The following is a 20,370-nucleotide window of genomic DNA, read 5'->3' on the forward strand; positions in this document are numbered from 1 at the left end:
GTAAGGGTTCCCCTCACACATATGTGCTACTAGTTCCCGACTCTAGGGGGCGGTGCTCATCTCCGTTTCAAAGCCAAATACCCAGCGCTGTCCGAAGACGTCTCCGTGGTCATGTGGCCAGCATGACTAAATGCCAAAAGCACATGGAACACTATTACCTTCCCACTAAAGGTGGTTCCTATTTTTCTACTTCCATTTTTACATGTTTTCGAACTGCTAGGTTGCCAGAAGCTGGGACAAGCAACGGGAGCTCACTCCGTTATGAGACGCTAAGGATTTGAACTGCCGATCTTTCTGATCGACAAGCTCAGCATCTTAGCCACTGAGCCACCGCGTGACTTTTCTTTAGAGATGAGCTAAATCCATTTGCAGGAGCAATTTCTCCCCCCCCCCCCGTAGAATGGGCAAAATCAGCAAGAGATAAAAAAAGATTTGAAAAATTACAACATATCACTTGTATATATTTAAGTAGGGAATGTACTGTGTCACCTCAATCCTTCAGGTCCCTTCAAGGACTGTTTACAGTATCATGTGAGATTAGATTTTCCAAAACCTACTTCCTAATGAAGTAGTTGAATGGGTTGTTCTTTCTTTCAATGTGGACTTTGTTTTGCATTCCTGTAGTACACACCAGCTTTGGTAACCACACAGAAAATGTTCACACCATTTTCAGGACAGGGGACACTTGCCTCTAAAGCGGAAAAGCAAACAATCCAGATTCGGTTGTACAATCCAAACAAAGGAAACAGAAAAAGGGTAGGATTTCAGCCACACAATTTTACCAAAACAAAAGCAGGGGGAAAGAAAAAACACACCCCACCCTCACTTCCATTTGCTTGCTAGGCAGGCAAACTAACACACATCAGCCTCCCACGCAAAAACAGGATTTAGATGGTTGATTTTAAAAAGAAATTCTGAATAGCATTAAGTGGCAAGCAACAATTGTGAAACCTTTCCTGTGTCCTTCAGCCTTAATCCGAACCACAGATTAAGACACTGAATAATTGTGCCTATTTGTACTGTTTTCATCTCCAGCCTAGCTCCACAAGTAAAGCCAGATAGAATTTTGGATGAAATTCAAAAAACAATGCTTTGAAATAAATTGGGGCATAAAGAGAGGCCTAGTCAGTAACTCTTTAAAGCAGCTGTGTCTTTATCTGCAACAGCAATTAAGTTTATATACCATCCTATATGTCTTTGCAGCACTTTCTGAGTGATTTACAATGTTAGCATATTGCCCACAACAATCTGGGTCCTCATTTTGCTGACCTTGGAAGTATAGAAGGCTGAGTTAATCCTGAGCCCCATCAGGATCAAACTCTAGGCTGTGGGCAGAATTTGTCCGCAATACTGCATTCTAAGCCCTGCGCCACCAGGACCATCACAATTCCTTGCCCTCCATAGCTGTAACACAACCCCAAGAAAAGACATGGCTGCTTTAAAGAGCTAGGCAATGTTTGGGCTTCGGCAGAGTCCACAGCACAATTTTCGAAAGCATTGAGCACGCTTAACACACCAGGGTGCATCTACAGGGATGTCAAGCTCGATTAGGGCTGCATCAAGGTTGTGTCTGACCTTGGGGGGCTGGGGTGGGTGTGGCCAGGGGGCATGGCCAGCATGATGTCACTCATGACAGGGATGCCTGTGGTGGCCCGAGAGCTCTATTAGTGAAAACGGGCTCCTGAGCTCCGTTTTCAGCTGGGACAGGTTCCTGCAGCCCTCTGCCAGCAAAAATGGAGCACACAGCCCTCACGTGAAAATGGGCTCCCAAGCTCCTTTTCAGCTCTATAGTCCTCCTGAGGAGCTCCTTTTCAGCACACGGTCCGCCTGAGCTCCGTTTCTGCTGGCAGAGGCAGCATGGGCCAGTCCTTCGCTGTTTTCAGAGATGCCCTGTGGGCCAGATCTACGCATCCCGTGGGCTGAATCTGGCCCCCGGACCTTGATTTTGACACACACACACACACAGACCCGAGCTACACAAACTTAGAAAAAAGTGGTTTCTCCTGCTTTCATCTAAACTGTAAATTCATCCCAGTGACATAAGATCTGCTAATGTGCAGTGGGCACCCACGATTTGCATGATACCTTTCCACGGTGCCACAGGAACTCAAAACGTTGGCAGGCTGCCTCAAGCAGAGTCTCATTTTCAGGAAACAATTCCTGGCTTGCTGAGACTCGCAAAGAGTTTCCTTTCACAGCTGAGTATTTCAGCCAGCTGAAGTGACCGAGTGCCCAGCTGTTGCGGCCTCGCTCTGAAAGATTCATCAACATGAGCCTGGCACAGAAATCATGAGAAGCGGCTTTTAATTCAGTGACGCAGGGAAAATCCTTTGGCTTCCCTCCCCCACCCCTACCCCCACCCCCTGCCAGCCCTTGTTTCAACCTTTTGTCCAGCTGGAAAGAGAACTCCAGATAAACTTTAGCATCAGAACAAAGCCAGAAGCCAGACAGCAGCAGAACATTCGTTTTTCGAGGCAAAATCACACCCGCTCCAATTCTTCCCTCAGAATGCCCTCTTTCAATCCATCGCTTAACAAAGTCAGTACAGGGAAGTTCTTGACTTACAACACTTGAAACGTTATAACGGCACTGAAAAAAAGTGACTTAGGACTGTTTTTCACACTCAGGACCATTGCAGCATCCCCATGGTCATGTGAGTTGTGGCCCACCAGCGGCCAGTAGAGCTGGCAGCAGATTCAGACAGTGAGGAGGTTGGAGAGGAAGATGGGCCAGTCCTGGAGTCTGGGGAAGGCTCTGATGAGGACTCTGTGTCAGAGGCAAAGAGGGGGCCGTATGCCAGTTATCAGCTGCCTTCAGAATCAGACATCAATGAGGCAGACGAACAGCTGGAGACTGTTCCCAGTGTGCACATGTGCAGAGTTGCCAGACGAAGGGAACAGCTAAAGAACAGGGGTCGATTTGGGAGTAAGGCCACAGGTGGACGATGAATGGCCCCTCCCAGAGGAAATAAAAGAGGAGCGAAGGGGGAGTGGAGTTTGCAGGAGACAATTAGTTTGCTTCATTGGTTTGTGACTCTCCGAGACTCCTTGCCAGGTTTTGTAGATAACTGCCTGTCAGCTCTCCAAGCCAGATAAGGTGTGTGACTGCAAATTCTCCATTGAAAGACTTTGTTGGATGTGAATGAGGAGAATTCACAGTAAATTAATAAAAGGGGTTTTTGTCAGGACAAGGAGTTTGCTTCATGCTCTCGGGAAGCCTCGATCAGAACAACATGATCAAAATTGAGGTGACTGGTAAGTGGTTCATATTTATCACAGTCATAGTGTCACGTGGTCACCTTTGAGACCTTCTGACAAGCAAAGTCAATGGGGAATCCATATTCACTCAACAACTGTGTTACTATGTTAACAAATATAAGGAAACTGCGGCAAGCAAAGTCATAAAATGGGGCTAACGCTGTCTGAAGATGTCTCCGTGGTCATGTGGCCAGCATGACTCAAAGCCAAAGGTGCATGGAATGCTGTTACCTTCCCACCAAAGGTGGTTCCTATTTTTCTATTTGCATTTTTACATGCTTTTGAACTGCTAGGTTGGCAGAAGCTGGGACAAGTAATGGGAGCTCACTCCATTACGCAGTCCTAGGGATTCGGACCACCTACCTTGCTGACTGAAACTGCCTACCTTGCTGATTGAAAAGCTCAGTGTCTTAGCCACTGAGCCCCCGCGTCCCCCAACCTAATAAGTATTACTATGTAAATGAACTGACCCAGAAAATACGCTGCTCCTTAAGCATATACATGTCAAGAGAACACAAATAAAAAATGTACCAAAAACAACCACAAAGCGAAGGGATAATTTTATGGGGGACAATTCTATTAAGCATAATTAATCCTAAAGACTCAAGGTGACCTCCAGAATTGGAACTACGTGTTTACAGATACCTTTGCTGATGGAAGAAAGAGATGCCACCACTTGTTACTGGCGAACATCCCAGAGGCAACTGATTGGGCCATTGTGGGAAATGCAACATTGACCTAGGCCTTAGCCTGGTCCAACAGGATGTCCTTTCCGTTGAAAATCATAGACCACAAATAACCAGCTTGTGTTTACATTGGAGCTTGCAGACATTACAAACAGGGGTGTATCTAGGGTGGAGCTCCTCCTGGTTGAGGCACCAAGGAAGTACATTGTCTGATAATCTGAAGACAACAAGCAGATTTTTGGGAAGACCGATATGGAGTTGAGTCAGCTGTTTGGCAGGAGCAAACAGAGAGTGGGATATTTAAAAATGACTCCCTCCAGATGTGTCATGTGTTAGTTATATCACAGGACCTTTCGTGTATACCGACGGTCCTCAACTTACAACAGTGACCATTCAAAGTTACAAGGGCGCTGAAAAAAAGAGACTTATGACTGATTTTCCACACTTGTGACCACTGCAGCATCTTCATGGTCACGGGATCAATATTCGGACACTTGGTGGCTGACTCATATTTATGATGGTTACAATGTCCCGGAGTCATGCGATTGCCTTTTGTGACAATCTGACAGATTCACTTACTAACTTCACAACTGCGCTGATTCACTTAACAAACACAGCGAGACAATGGGGCAAAACTCACTTATCAGATTTCTCACTTAGCAGCATAAATTTGGGGCTCAATTGGGGTTGTAAGTTGAGGACGGCCTGTATATAGCAGCATTTGCTTGGAACACAGATGTGATTTTCTCCATTCCTCCAAAATGCTCATTCTTCAGATTAATAGCAATAGCACTTAGACTTATATACCGTTTCATAGTGCTTTTACAGCCCTCTCTAAGCAGTTTACAGAGTCAGCCTCTTGCCCCCAACAATCTGGGTCCTCATTTTACTGACCTCGGAAGGATGGAAGGCTGAGTCAACCTTGAGCCTGGTGAGATTCGAAGGTATTTCACAGGCTGCACCACAATCTGGACTGGCAATTGATTCATTTCCACCCATTGCTTCTTAGGAAGCAAGTGACAAGCATCCAGACGGGAAGAATCTACTGTGTTTGAGGCCATCGTTCCATCCTTAATCAATCCTTTGATCAGCAAAGGTTGAATGATAAGCAGCCTTCAATATCTTACACCGGCCTACGCTTTGAAGGCTGATCTCCTTCTAACCACATCACATCACATGAGCGCCCAGAAAAATAATTATCAACGACACGATCCATTTTTGCATCAGTATCGAAACTTTCCTTCCTCTTTTCTAATCAGAAATAAAAAGCCAAAAACAAAAAAATGTAATGTCAAACTGAGCTGTTTGTTTTTAACTTCTCCAGAGTTATGCCCTGACTGGCTTGGTGGTCTTGGAAGTTGTTTTGTGAAACTTTTTTTGAAAAAAAAATCCTACAGAAGGGTTATTTTTAAGGCTCTGGGTTTTGTTTTGGTTTTCTTTGCAATTTCCACCTTTTATCCTTTACGGTAAACTATAATTAGGCCCCAGGCAAAAGACTAATGATGAATGTTCAGATTTCCAAACCTTAGAACCTCTTTAATCAAGGCAAGCCAACTGTTGTTTTGGAAGTCAGTTTTAAGAAAATAAACTGTATTTATGTTATCTGTTACAGTCCTGAAGACGGCTTACATGGAGAGCTCTCCTTAACCTTGGAGGTCATCTAGTCCAACCCCATGCTCAAGCCGGAGATCCTACACCATTTTCTTTTTTTCTTTTTGTTCCTGAAAGCTGGCTGGGGAATTCTGGGAGTTGAAGTCCTCCAGGCTTAAAGTTGCCAAGGTTGGAGACCCCTGCTTTAGACTGATTGGAAGGTTGGAGGAGGAGGAGGAGGAGGAGGAGGAGGGAGGGAGGGAGGGAGGGAGGGAGGGAGGGAGGGAGGGAGGGAGGGAGGGAGGGAGGAAGGAAGGAAGGAAGGAAGGAACAGGGTAACCTAAATATACAGAAAATTTGTATTCTTTTAGCTTCTAAGAAACGGACTCCAGTGACCTGCTTTTAAATTATTTTTTCATCTTCTCCAGTTGGACGGTAAACCTAGATTTATAGGTGTTCTACCTTGTTTTGTAAAATCATCTCGATCTCTGTGGCACCCCTTGTTCCAACAATAAAAGCTGAACTTTTTTTAAAAAAAAAACCACCAAAAACTGAAGACTCCGTTTCTATTATAATAGAAACTATCTCCCAGCATTGTCTTCTCAGCTACAAAGAGAGAAACTAAGAAATGATGAAATCGTGCTCCCTTTTAACTTCTTTGGGGGAGGTTAATAGATAACTTGGGAACTCTACTATTATGTCCTGTCCTGTCCTGTGTAGTCATTACGCAGGCAGGGTCAACGAGAACTTAGCAGAAGAAAATATGTCCTTCAATCCTCTATTCTGCAAAAGACAGTATATGTACGAAATGGAGACTAAGCAGACTTTCCAAATTGGGATCGTTTGTTTTTTTCTTGTCTTCAAGGGAATGTCACAGCAAGGGGCTGATTTTGGACCTAGTTAGCAATGACAATAGCAATACCTCTTAGACTTATATACTGCTTCACAGTGCTTTGCAACTCTCTCTAAGCAGTTTACAAAGTCAGCCTCTTGCCCCCAGCAATCTGAGTCCTCGTTTTACCTCACCTCGGAAGGATAAAAGGCTGAGTCAACCTTGAGCCGGTCAGGTACGAACTCCTGGCAGCGGGCAAAGTTAGCCTGCAATACTGCATTCTAACAACTGTACATCATGGATGAAGGGATGGATGGACAGACGGACAGACAGATGATGGATAGAAGGGAGAGTAATAGCAATAGCACTTAGACTTATATACCGCTTCACGGTGCTTTCAGCCCTCTCTAAGTAGTTTATAGAGTCAGCCTCTTGCACCCCAACAATCTGGGTCCTCATTTTACCAACCTCAGAAGGATGGAAGGCTGAGTCAATTTAAGTCGGTGAGAATCAAACTGCTGGCAGTGGGCAGAATTAGCCTTTTATTCACCTGAGTCAACCTTGATCTGGTGAGAACTAGCTTGCAATACTGAATTCTAACCACTGCACTACCACGATTCTTAATAATTACTTAGATGGGGCACCAACAGGAAATCCAAAGCTCTAGGAAAAAGTCAGAAAACATCCCAGGAGACGGCTATTCGCACTGCATTCCTCTCCCACCACAACTGAGCTCTTCACCAAGGCAAACCACAGTAGGTATGGCTACATCTAGGAGGTCACCAGGAGTAGAGGTCAGCTGAAGCTAAGGTTATATTTACTGGGAGGGAAGTCACATAGAACCTTATGCACATTGCCTTGAGCTGTATCACGTAAAAGAGGCAACAAGCGAAGTTGTTGACTGGGCTTTTATATCAGCCAATAAGAATAACTCATCATTTTATGAACAGAAAGGAAGGGAGGAGAGGGAGGGGAAGGGAAGAAAAAAAAAACCAGGCCAAAAATCAATACATGAGCTATCACATGTCATTTCTTATTGCTGTGGTAATCAAACATGTTTAACAAGTGTTTTGCAATGTTTTTATATTATAAACAAATATAAAAACAGGACAACCCCTTCGGAATTCCAGAAAAAAGAGCCACCAGTGAAATGTACCCAACAAAATGCTACTATCTGAAATTTCCGAAGAGCTTCCTGAATGACACAGTGGGAAAACAATATATGGCAGTGATGGCAAATCTTTTAAACACCAAGTGCCAAAACTGGGTGCGCGCGTGCCCAAACTGAAAGGTGCACACGGGCACAAGCATGTACACGGGTTGACATGTGTGTGCATGCGCCAACATGCACGCATGCGCAGCAGAGACCCGAAGGCAGGGCGCCCCAACACCAGCAGTGCACCAAGAAGTAAGATATTTTTCTTTCGTGAGCTTCTGTCATTTGCAGGGAAACAGAAGCTCACGAAAGAAATGCCACGGAGATCTGAGATATATACGGTGGGCGTATATATCATGGATACATGGGAACAAGTTTCCATCGTATTACCACATTAACTATAATGTTAAACCTTCTCAATTCATGATGGGACAGCTGGCCGCAAAACATGTTACATGTAGCTGTGCTCAAACCTGTACAATGTTTATCTCAGGGATTTCATGGGCCAAAGAGAGGGGAGGGGAGAATGGGGTCTTTGAGAAGCAAAACACACACACACACACACACACACACACACACACCCTCTTTGGTTTTGATTTGAGAAAAAGATTCTCAAATTTCCTAAGCTCAAAAGATCTTGGTTTTGCTTTTGACTTCAAGAATGGATGCTGCAAGAGTGAAGGTTTTGCTGGAACAGAAAAAAATATGTCTGGTTCAGGGGTTTCCCCCCCCCCCCCTCCATCATCAGCAAAGATGCTTATTAATAAAGCAAGAATAATATTTTAAAAAATGTGAAGATCAAAATCAAGCGATAGCTAGCTGTACGTGATGATATTATCATGTTACTGTGTTACAGGAACTGAAGCAGATTTCTTGAAAAGAAAACCTGTCATTTACAGTAATTACTATTCTGTGTATTACTTTCTGATTATATTAGCCCTGTTATATTTTTGGTTGTATTTCATCATATCTTCTGGTTGTTATAATTCATTGACATGCCAACAAAACATTGTACTGTGAATTCCTAACCACAAACCGCAGCTCCAGCTAAATATAAAGCATGGAGAGAAAAAGAAAAGAAAATATCACCATACGCATCAATGTTTCGATTGAGGTTTGTCTCATTTCAGTTTTGTATTTTGCATTTATTCATCAGGACAGGTCGATCTAGTGAATGAGCCAGCAAAGGATAGTTTTTCTTTGTAAATTTCTCTACAAAAAAAAAGGTCCTTTGCATTGAAAAAGAGGAACTTCTAAAGTCTGACTTGGCTTTTTATCAAGATAAAAACACAGCGCAAACGTCTAGGTTCTTTATCTCTATAATAATGAGGGCTAGAAAATGGTCCCGTTTGTTGCTACTTTAAATCAAAGACAGTGGGTTTTTTTAATATAAAATGAAAAATAAATGCCTTAGCTACAGGAAAAATAAATTTCTCCAAAGGTAAATTATTCACAACTGGTCTTGCAGAAATTCAACCGTCATGAAAAGATCAGAGCACATTATAATAGCAACAAAACCTTAAAGGATTTTATTTAATATTGGTATTAAATCGTAAATGTTTGAATTTAGTTTTTATCAGAGTGGCATGTTAAGGTGTTCTTGCACAAGAGGTTCAGAAACTAACAAATATTTAGACTACTTTGGCGTTTGTTTTATAAAACTACCAAGCCCAGGAGGCAAAATAGATGATGTCCCTGAGCAAGCACTTATGCGAAGATGAAAGTTTGTAAATATTAAAATTGTTCTTTGGGGAAATTGAGCAGTAAAACCCATATGCATACAGCCTCGGGGATAAAAATAAGGTTACTCTTTAAAGTATGAAATCCTGCACAATGGAAAACTACATGTATGCTGCAAAAATGCATCTGATTTAAAGGACAATGAGGAGGTGGGGGGGGGGGGAGCCAGCATGACAACAGGGCAGATTTGATAAAAATATGTTATGATCATTTATGTGCTAGCTAGTAACTGCACACGTCATTGTATTTGTCGCAATTCTTCACCAAATAAAAATCTGTAGTAGAACCAGTTTGGATTTTAACCAAAATTAGCTGCACCAAATAAACAAATGCCTGTATCTGATATTTGTCTTTTTCTTTTTGCTAAGCTATAATGTGATCTGCTTGGCTTTGGATTAAGGGTGCAGTGGGAACTCTATCCTTCTGTTCAGTAATCCTGGATTTTCAACTTCGTGCTATGGGTAGCTTATTCCATGAATCTTGGTTTAATGCGATGGGCGAATCCAGCCACATTTCTCTGAGAACCCTGGCAAAAGGTCGCCTTTCTTTTCCTGCGTTTGTTTTTCATTGGAAATTTTTAAATGTTTAAAAAGTGTTGAAAAAATAAACAGCAAACAATACATAAGTGTGAAACAAGTGTTTAGGCAATGGGTAAGTTAAGGGCGAGATTCAGTGTTTCTCAACCGTGAAATCTTTTAAGATGAATGGATTTTAACGCCTAGAATTCCCCAGCCAGCTAGCATAGCAGAGTTTATACAATGGGGATCATGGGACTTTATTGTTCCAATAGATCCTGAGTCCTTCTTCTAGGCTAGAAGTACGTAGATAGTGCCTCTATGATTCCTACAAGACAGGATTTCTCAGCCTTAGTGAGTTGATACTAGTCATAGTAATGGGGGCACCTAGGTTTGCCCATAGATCAGGTGCAAAAGATAATATGTGAAGGTCCTATTAAATTGATTTATAGAGAAAAAGAGCAAGAGCGGGAGGGAGGGAGGGAGGGAGGGAGGGAGGGAGGAAGGAAGGAAGGAAGGAAGGAAGGAAGGAAGGAGAGATGGAAAGAGGGAAGGGGGAGGGAGGAAGGAAGGAAGGAGAAAGAAAAAGATGGAAAGAGGGAGGGAGGGAGGGAGGGAGGGAGGGAGGGAGGGAGGAAGGAAGGAAGGAAATAAATTGATTTGTGGACTTTAACTCCCAAAATTCTTTAGCCAGCACAGCTTTGGAATTCTGGGAGTTGAAGTCCATACCTCTTAAAGTTGACACGGTTGAAGGACACTTGTCTAAAAATTGCTTAAGTTGATCTTCTTCTACTTTCACTTCTAAAATATCTCTTCCAGATAGCAGCAGGGAAAAAATCCTATATTTTTTTGTCAAGCACAGCCCCAAAGAAAAAGGAGGCTGGCTGGGGAATTCTGGGAGTTGATGTCCACAGGTCTTAAAGTTGCCAAATTTGCAGCAAAAAAAGCATCCATGGGAAACAACAGGTTCACTTAACAACTTGCATGTTCGCTTAACGTCCATGGTGTTTGCTTAACGATCACAGCAAAAAGGTTATAATACCATCAGGCACAACCATGGGGTGACCTCTTTAATGACTGCCACAACCCACAACTGTAATCCGGGGTCCAATGGTGGTCTTAAGTCAAGGACTACACCTTGATTTAAGGAAAAAGAAGTAGAAAGATCCTGAATAAGACAAGAAGAGATGGACTAATGATGATCCAGTAAATGACCAGCCCTTTGGATTACCATATTTTTCAGAGTATAAGACACACTTCCCCCCCCTAAAAGAGGGTGAAAATGTGGGTGTGTCTTATATACTGAATGTAGCCCGGCCTACCTATCGGCCTCCACCCTTTGGCCTCTGCCTCCCAGCAATTTACCTCCTTGCAGCAAATGGGGAAAATGGGGCTTGCAGAGGCAGCAATAGCCTATGGCAATCCCTGCAGCCTGAAACAGCTGATCATCAGGAGGCCCCTGCTGAAACTGAAATTGAAAGTGAAACAGGCAGTTTGCTGCAAGGAGGCAAATTGCTGGGAGACAGAGGCAGGTTTTTTTTTCTTGTGCTAATCAGGCTAAACTGAAACAGGCTGTTGGCTGTTTCCTGCAAGGAGGTAAGTCAATAAATATAAATGCCTATAGAATGTTCAAAGTATTAGGCTTATTTTTTAAAGACTGCTTCATTATTGTTCTAGACAACTTAACAAAATGAAGAAGATTTTTAAAATAAATGCTTGATCTGAAGAGGCCCAGTGCTATTGTATCTTCTTTTAAATAGCAGAGAATAACATATACTTCCAGAAAGCCACATCAATTTTAACAGCATCTATACAAGTATAATCTGAAATGCAACACCACAAACAATGTATATCATCTGTTTGCTGCAAGGAGGCAAATGGCTGGGAGGCAGAGGCAGATTTTTCCCCCACCCTTCTTTTCCTCACCAAAAGCTAGGTGTGTCTTATATTTCAGAGCATCTTACACTCCAAGAAATACGGTAATGCTATGCAGGAATAAAAACTGTGGTGCAACCCTGCTACTCCCATCCAATTCCATGAGGAGTTTGCCTGGGATCATCTTTCAAAGAGAAAAGGATTACAAGGGAATTCCCAGGGGTGGAGTGGAGTGATGTTTCATTTTGGGAGGGGGAGGGGGCAAGACCTCAGGCGTCAGTGAAGATCTCATGTTTTAGCACACCAGTCTCTCACCAGGATTCTGCCACGTCCCTGATTTCTATTAAATCTCAGGGAACTGAAGGGCAGGAGAGAGGGGAGGGCATCTGGAAGATGGGGTAGTGTGGGAAGGGGGACTGAAAGGGGCAGAAAGCTCACAAAGAAATATAAAAGACATTTTGGCCATTGGAGAGTAGAGTAGAATAGGGTAGGGTAGGGTAGAGTAGAGTAACAGAGTGGGGAAGGGATCTTGGAGGTCTTCTAGTCCAACCCCCTGCTTAGGCAGGAAGCCCTACACCACTTCAGATAAATGGTTATCCAACATCTTCTTTAAAACTTCCAGTGTTGGAGCATTCACAACTTCTGGAGGCAAGCTGTTCCACTGATTAATTGTGCTGTCAGGAAATTTCTTCTTAGTTCTAGGTTGCTTCTCTCTGATTAATTTCCACCCATTGCTTTTTGTCCTACCCTCACATGCTTTGGAGAATAGCTTGACTCCCTCTTCTTTGTGGCAGCCCCTGAGATATTGGAAGACTGCTATCATGTCTCCCCTACTACTTCTTTTCATTAAACGAGATATACCCAGTTCCTGCAACCGTTCTTCATATGTTTTATTCTCCAATCCCCTAATCATCTTTGTTGCTCTTCTCTGCACTCTTTCTTGAGTCTCCACATCTTTTCTACATCGTGGCAACCAAAACTGAATGCACTATTCCAATTGTGGCCTTACCAAGGTCTTATAAAGTGGTATTAACACTTCACGTGATCTTGAGTCTATCCCTCTGTTTATGCAGCCTAGAACTATGTTGGCTTTTTTGGCAGCTGCTGCGAACAGCTGGCTCATATTTAAATGGTTGCCCACTAGAACTCCAAGATCCCTCTCACAGTTACTAGTATTGAGCAAAGCATCAGTTACACAATTGCTACTATTGAGTAGGGGGAAAAAGACTTGGGGGGGGAGGGCTTTTAGCAAGTAATACATTAGATTAGCTGATGTTCTAATGGCTGACTTTTCTTTGCTTTTCCCTGGATCAACAGTAATCAATACCTGGTTCACAGATTGCACTAAGTTATCACGTGATTCACCTGGGTTTACAGGTAAGATGAACCCAATCATTTCGAGTAAAAGAATCACATTGGGGTTAGAAGAAACCCTGGGACTATTCCAGAATATAGAAGAAGAAAAGGGAGAAAATTTGGCAGAAGTAATGAAAGAAATTCTAGCAGAAGCATTGGTGATAACCAAAGGGAAGTTGATGGAGGAACAGACGAGTCTTTACAAGATATGCTGTGAAAAACAAGAGAAGTCCACATAAGATCTACCAAGAAAGCAATTAGACCACAAATACTACAAATGGCAAGAGATACAAGATTGCACTACTATTGGATGGATACAGGATGACATAATGAAATGCTATAATAAAAATTAATTTAAATTTAGTTAAACTTAGAATATAATGCATAAAATGAAGTAATAATAGTTATAGTCAAATAAATGATTAATAATGATAACAATGTGTGTGTGTGTATATATATATATATTTGATAATATGAAATTTTATGTAAATTGTAAGTGAGGATTATGGAGAGGATGCACAAAAGTTTTGTAACCAAAGATAAACAATTTTATACAGAATACAATATAAAGATGTAATATTACTGGATGGTTTTAGGATGATGTAATGAAATGCCATAATATAAATTTATTCTAAATTTAGAATATCTCACTTAAAAGGAAGTAATAATAGTTATAAACAAATAAATGTTTAATAGTGATAATAACTGTATACATATATATATATGATTGATAATATGAGATTCTATATAAATTGTAAAAGAAGACTTTGGTGAGGAACAGGGGTGGGTTTCAACCGGTTTGTGGCGGACCCCGCAAACCGGTTGGTCGGCGAACCCGGAAGTAAGTAACTTCCGGGAATGGCGAAGGGCCCGCCCGCCCGCGCTCACCGGTCTTTGAAGGCTTCTGCGCTTCCACACAGGTGCATGGCACATACAGTGCCTGCGCAATTCTCCACGAGCAGCTGGATGGCACATACAGCGCCTGCGCGAGTCTCCGCGAGCAGTTGGAGCATCGCGCAGGCGCTAAGACGCATGCGTGAACTGCGCGCGTGCACGAGGATGCCGCCGGCCCCGTTCCAACCGATTAGCAACCCACCCCTGGTGAGGAAGTATAAAAGTTTTGTAACCAATCGACATACTGTATGTAACTGGAGGATGGTTTTTATGTTTTATGTTTGTTTATGTTTGTTTGTTTAAAAAACATTTTGGAAAAACCCTGGGAGACGATACAATCCAAATCCAATCTAGGTGATTTCATTGTTCTTTATTCCACAGAGTTTTTAAAAGAATGTGGCAGAAATAACTGTGCTTTATATTACCCTTCCACCCCCAAATAAGATCTCCCCGGATAATAAGCCCAATCGGGCTTTTGAGCGCATGCGCTAAAATAAGCCCTTCCCCGAAAATAAGCCCTCCACTAAAATAGTTAACTGTGTGTGCAGCCAGTCCCTGTCATTTCCTGGGATGCAAAGGGGGGAACATGTCCCATGCACCCCACATGCACCTCCCATCCATGCAAAACAGTCTTGCGGAGGCCACTCCCACAAACCCTAGCTCCTGCGACCCTTCTCTTAGTGGCGGCTGGAAAAAGAGCTGCAGGCCCAGAGACTCTAGGGCTGGCAAGAGTGTGCCAGAAACAGAGACAGAACCTCCGGCCCACTGTGGATCCGTGGGCCAAGGTTAGGGGGCCTCCTACACCTCAAAAATAATAAGATCTCCCCAAAAATAAGGTCATGGGCTTATTTCGCATGGGTGTGTGTGTGTGTGTGTGTCAAAAGAAAATAAGACTCTGTCTTATTTTTAGGGAAACACGGTATCCCCGGCTATAAAATTCCATTAAGGAATCAACACAGTACTTCAATTTTGATTGACAATAGATCTATGGCTAAGTTAATAGATCATGGTGCCTTACAACTATTAAATAAGGATGGCCAAATAAACCATTGGAATCAAGGTTCCTTGAAGATCTTTGAATGTGGTTGTTTCCTTTGCAGACGTTTCATTACCAAACTAGGTAATATTATCAGTGATGATAGGGAGCAGGGTTTTGTAGTGGAGGAGAGCTAGGACTCTCGTTGTTCTCTGAGCTTGGTTGGTTCCTTGGAGACATTTCATTACCAAACTAGATAACATCATTAGTGCTGATAGGGAGTTGAATTTGCTGTCAATTTATATTCCTGCGCAGTGATGGCGAGTGCCAAAAGGGGGGGTCCATGCGCATGTGCTCAGCGGGGCCGCAACCTGGAAGAGGATCTGCATTTGTGTGCTGGAAAATGAACTTCTAGTTTCTGGTGTGCACATCCAGTTTCAGGAACCGCTGCACGCACGAAGACCAGCTGACCATTGCGCACACATGCGCGCCAGAAACCTGGGAGAGGAACAGGCAACGCCACTTTGGCCAGGTTCGCCATCACGGTTCTAGTGGCTTGCCCTGTGTTTACCTCTGGAAAATAGCCTTGGGTTTCCTAACCCTGCTTTAAAAAAAAAAACGCAAGGCAGGGTTTGTATAGCACACCAGGCTAAAGTCACATGTGAACGTGCTAAATTGCACTCTTTGGGGGGGAAAAAATTGCACTGCTCTGCCCAGAAGCATTTTCAGTTGGCTGTTCTCACTTGGGCTTGATTTGAAAACCCAAAGAATTAGGAAGTCCTCTCCCACCTCAATCGTGTGAACAAAATGCAAGCTTGTCACTGAAACCAATCGCAGACCAAAAGCCACGCTCTGCAAACGAACAGGAAAAGAGAACTGAAAGGGAGATGGAGATAAATAAAGAGGAAAAAAAAAACACCAAGGCTGCAACCCATATCCCCTTACTTCGTAATAAAGGGTGTCAGTCAGGCTTTACTGCTACGAGAGATCCGCATAAACTTTAATCTTGCTACAGTCACAAAAGGAAGAGCCAGGGGCTGTTGAAAGACCCCCAAGAAGTGCTAAAGACCTGTGGCCTTGTGAACTACCTGCCACAGGTTAGGAGGAACAAGCATAGTCCTTGCACTATTTATGATTTGCACTATTTATACAACGCCGGTGAGTCATGCAGCATCTGAAGAGCAACACTTCTATCCAAAAGCCCAAAGTCCAGAACACTCATTACTGTAATTCTACAAACAGGTGACTACCACTAACGTCTACCCGCAGTTGGCAACAATCCACTTGAGATAGCCAAGTGGAAAATGGCTGCTTTGGAAGAGACAAGTGATGGGGTTGTGCAACCACAGCAAAGCTGCGAGGAAACCGAGCAATTAACCTTCCTGCTCTGGACGCTGCAGCCTTATTGTATACAGAGAATTGCTGCTCTCTGGCAGCCTACCTTGCAGGGTTATGGTGAACAGTAAGAGATGCTTGGCTCGCTAAACCCTTTGCAAGGCAGCTTAAATTTCATTGCATGCACGAGAAGAAGTAAACACCCCTGGTTCTTGAGCGGAGATGAAATTTAGTCTCACAAAGAACACTTAAAAGGATCACATTATCTGCAATCTAGCCTAAATCCAGCAAGAGGTGTTATCTAAAATGGGAAGAGAGCACCTTCCATTTTCTGCAATCTAAAACTGGGAACGGGCTATTGTAGGAGATTTAACACAATCATTTCAAATCCCAAGGAGGAGGAGGAGGAGGAGCTTCTTCTAGCTTTCTGTTTTTTAGACTGGGTGGACTACAACTTCCCCTAATCTGGGTGGGCTACAATCCTCCCCATAATCCTTAGCTTGCTCACCCTCACTTCAAAAGAGCAAGAGGAACAAAGGCCAACCCTGGTCTTGAAGGGAGCAAAGTTCGTAAGGGTGTATCGCTCAGAATCCAACTGAAAACACAACACTCATGTTGTTTCGTGAACCGTCCAACCGCTCCATGGGTACAGAGCCTATTTGCCTTCCGTCCCAAGGTCTGATTCGTTCTTCCTTTTAATTACAAGTCAGCGTTTTAAAGAGCCAGCCAACCTGATTAAAAACAACAAAGGAACTTCAACCTCCAAAGACGGAAATGATTAAAATCTAAGTAATCGGGGCATCTGAGTGTTGTGAAGAAAGAGGAAGCGAAATCTTCCATCATGAGGTGTTCATGATGAATAATTCAATTACAATAGCCATCTAAATAATGGAAAGACAAGCCCTTCACAAAGAGGATTATTCCTTTTTTGGGGGGGGGGGTAACCTTCTCGTTTCAACTTCAAGCTATTCCAAACTGCCAAAGGACAAGAAGATGACAATCGGATTAAGAACAATAAAAATTAATACTTCCCCCCACACACACACAAAAGCAGCCTAAAGTCAAAATGTTGCTTCTGTTGGAGGCTTTGTTCAAAAGCACCTATTTAGACCTCAAAAACCATCCTTCCCGCACTCCAGGTTTTACAATTTTTTTTTATTTTGGAGGTGGGGGGAGGTTTTCCAGCTCCCACCATCCAGGTGTTGGATCACACTCTCCCCTAGACACACACACACATACACACACACACATCAAGCAGAGAGAAGGGACTGGGTGCAGGGAGCCTGTTCAAACCCCAGGGGCCAAAGAGCAAGGAAAGGCAGTGGGAGAACAGCCCTCTCTTTCCACAGGGCAGGCAAGCAGAGTCTACCTTGAGCTGGTTGTGGGGGCAGCTCAACCACAGATTGGCATGAAGGTGGGTTCAAACCCCACGGAGCCAGATCTCGGCGGTGGGGAGGGGGACAAAACCAACCCGAGGGGTGTCTTGCAGCTGGTTGCTTTGGCCTGACATCCCAAGATCTGTCTCGGCGGAGGGGTTCAAAGAGGTGTAAAACCCAGGTAAAGGTGAGGTGGAGGGGGGGAGGAAGGAAGGCACAGGCGCACCATGGTGTCTACGGTCCCTGTCCCCGTTTATACCTCCCCCTTTATTCGTGCCTATTCGTCTACCTGTCACCTTGTAAAGTCAAAGAAACAAAATAGAGAAAGAAAGCAAACCTCCATGCAGCCCAAGGGGGGAAGGGGAGGGGGTGGGGAAGAGGGTCTCCAGGGCAGGGGGAGCCCACTTACCGTGGCCGAGGCCAGGCTGTGCTCGTTGAGGGCCAGGTGATGCGGCTCCCACCGGCGCAGGAATTTGGAGGTGAGGATCTTGCTGAGGAAAGTCCTGGGGTGCCGCACGACGCACACCTGAATGTCCCCTTCCTGGAGCAGCTTGTAGCGCATGCCGCTGCAGTGGACGCCTCGCCGGCACGGGGCGGCTCCGGGCTTGGTCCCTTCGGGCGCCTCACCCAGCAAGGGCTGCTTGCTCTCCTCCAGCGGCCGGGGGTCGCTGCCGCCCCCGCAGCCGCTCGTGCAATCCATGGCGACCCCTCCCCGGGCCAAGCAGGCGTGGGGGGGGCGAGAGAGAGGGAGAGGGGGGGTCAGAGCCGACGGAGGAGAGGAGGAGGGGGAGAGAGGAGGGGTCTCTAACCCCGGCCGCCCCCGGAGCCTCGCGGAGCCCCCATTCAGCGCCCGCGGCTCTACTCCAAGCCCCCCGCCCAGACAAAAGGCGCTCCGGAGGGACGGCGGGGCTGGGCTGGGCGGCCAGGGAGAGGCACCGAGGGCTTCCGAGGAGGCAGAAGGGCCGCCGGGTCCTCTGGCGCACGTCGGGATGCGGGCGGACGCGTGTCTGGGAGCCCCGGGCGGCGTCGCGAAGCCCGAGGAGGAGGAGAGGAGGAGGAGGAGGAGAGGCGAGTGGGGCTGGGAAGCGCCTGGCAGGAGCCGCTCCGGAGCGCCGCGGATTGGCTTGCGCGGTCATGTGCGGCCGCTCTGACGTCAATGCCAACCCGGGCAGCTGCTGCTGCTCCTGCGGCCGCCGCCGTTGCTGCTGCCTAGATGGCTCTCTCGCCTGCCCCGCCGGGCGGCCCGGGAACGCGCCGCGTCCACGCCTCGGGATGGGGCTGGAGGGGCTGACTTTGGGGGGAAGGAGGGAAGAGTGGGGAGGTCTTTGGAGGAGGAGGAGGAGGAGGAGGACTACATGTCCCATGCCACCCATGCTCGTCCTGCCAGGCGGTAGGAAGGGAATGGCAGCCCGTTCCTTCCGGAGGGCACCAAGTTGAAGAATATGGCGCTTTCTCTCTCTCTCTCTCTCTCTCTCTCTCTCTCTTTCTTTCTTTCTTTTTCCTTCCTTCCGTTCTTCTCAATCCCATCTCCCACCTTCGTTCTTATTCCCATCTCCTGCCTTCCTTCCTTTCTTTTCAACCCAGTCCCCCTACCTTCTTTCTCATTCCCATTCTACTTTCCTTCCTTCCTTCCTTCCTTCCTTCCTTCCTTCCTTCCTTCCTTCCTTCCTTTTTCTTTCTTCTCAATCCCATCTCTTACCTTTGATCTCATTCCCATCTCCTTCCTTCTCAATCTAGTCCCCTACCTTTTTTCTCATTCCCATTCTACTTTCCTTCCTTCCTTCCTTCCTTCCTTCCTTCCTTCCTTCCTTTTTCTTCATTTAAGGTTTATTTAGCTTGTATGCCGCCCTATTCCCAAGAGACTCAGGGCGGCTAACAATCTGAAGGGGAAGGGGGGTACAAAATAAAATAAAAAGACAAACAATTTAAAAATACAGCAACAGTCGTAACCTCGGATGGGGCTGGAAGATTCAACAGCCCCAGGCCTGCCGGAACAGCCAGGTCTTAGTTGCTTTGCGGAAAGCTTGAAGAGAGGTGAGGGTCCGGATCTCAACGGGGAGATCGGGAGATCGTTCCAGAGGGCCGGAGCAGCCACAGAGAAGGCCCTCCCCCGGGGTATTGCCAGCCGACATTGGCTGGCAGATGGGATTCGGAGGAGGCCTAGTCTGTGGGATCTAATAGGTCTTTGGGAGGTAATTGGCAGGAGGCGGTCTCTCAAGTACCCAGGTCCGATACCATGTAGGGCTTTAAAAGTAACAACTAGCACCTTGAAGCGTGTCTGGAGACCAATTTCTTCTCAATCCAATCTCTTACCTTTGTTCTTATTCCCATCCCCCTCCTTCCTTCCTTCCTTCCTTCCTTCCTTCCTTTTTTCTTTAGTTTTTCTCAATCCAATCTCTTACCTTTGTTCTTATTCCCATCCCCCTCCTTCCTTCCTTCCTTCCTTCCTTCCTTCCTTCCTTCCTTCCTTCCTTCCTTCCTTCCTTCCTTTTTTCTTTAGTTTTTCTCAATCCAATCTCTTACCTTTATTCTTATTCCCATCTCCTTCTTTCCTTCCTTTTTCTTTCTTCTCAATCCCACCTCTTACCTTTGTTCTCATTACCTATCTTCCTTCCTTCCTTCCTTCCTTCCCCACTTACTTTCTCCCCCACCACCAATCCTCTCTTCACCAGCCAGCACAGAACACAGGGCTGGAAGGGACATTTGAGGTCTTCTAGTCCAACCCCTTGCTCAAGGCAAAAGACCTTACAGTCATCCCAGTCAACCCAATGATTGCCCGGTG

General features: G+C 45.1%; 1 protein-coding gene across 1 annotated transcript in view; it reads right to left on the minus strand.

Annotated features, from left to right (window-relative positions):
• The window catches only part of CMIP (c-Maf inducing protein), a 178,681-nt gene extending 159,975 nt beyond the window's left edge, over window positions 1–18,706 (minus strand). The window contains exon 1 of the mRNA XM_032230400.1: window positions 17,998–18,706. Coding sequence (XP_032086291.1) covers window positions 17,998–18,288 — 291 coding nt within the window. The 5' untranslated portion in view covers window positions 18,289–18,706. The remainder of the gene's footprint in view (window positions 1–17,997) is intronic.
• Between the last annotated feature and the right edge of the window lie 1,664 nt (window positions 18,707–20,370).

This window comes from Thamnophis elegans, chromosome 14 (assembly GCF_009769535.1).
Source record: "Thamnophis elegans isolate rThaEle1 chromosome 14, rThaEle1.pri, whole genome shotgun sequence".
Lineage (NCBI taxonomy): Eukaryota > Metazoa > Chordata > Lepidosauria > Squamata > Colubridae > Thamnophis > Thamnophis elegans.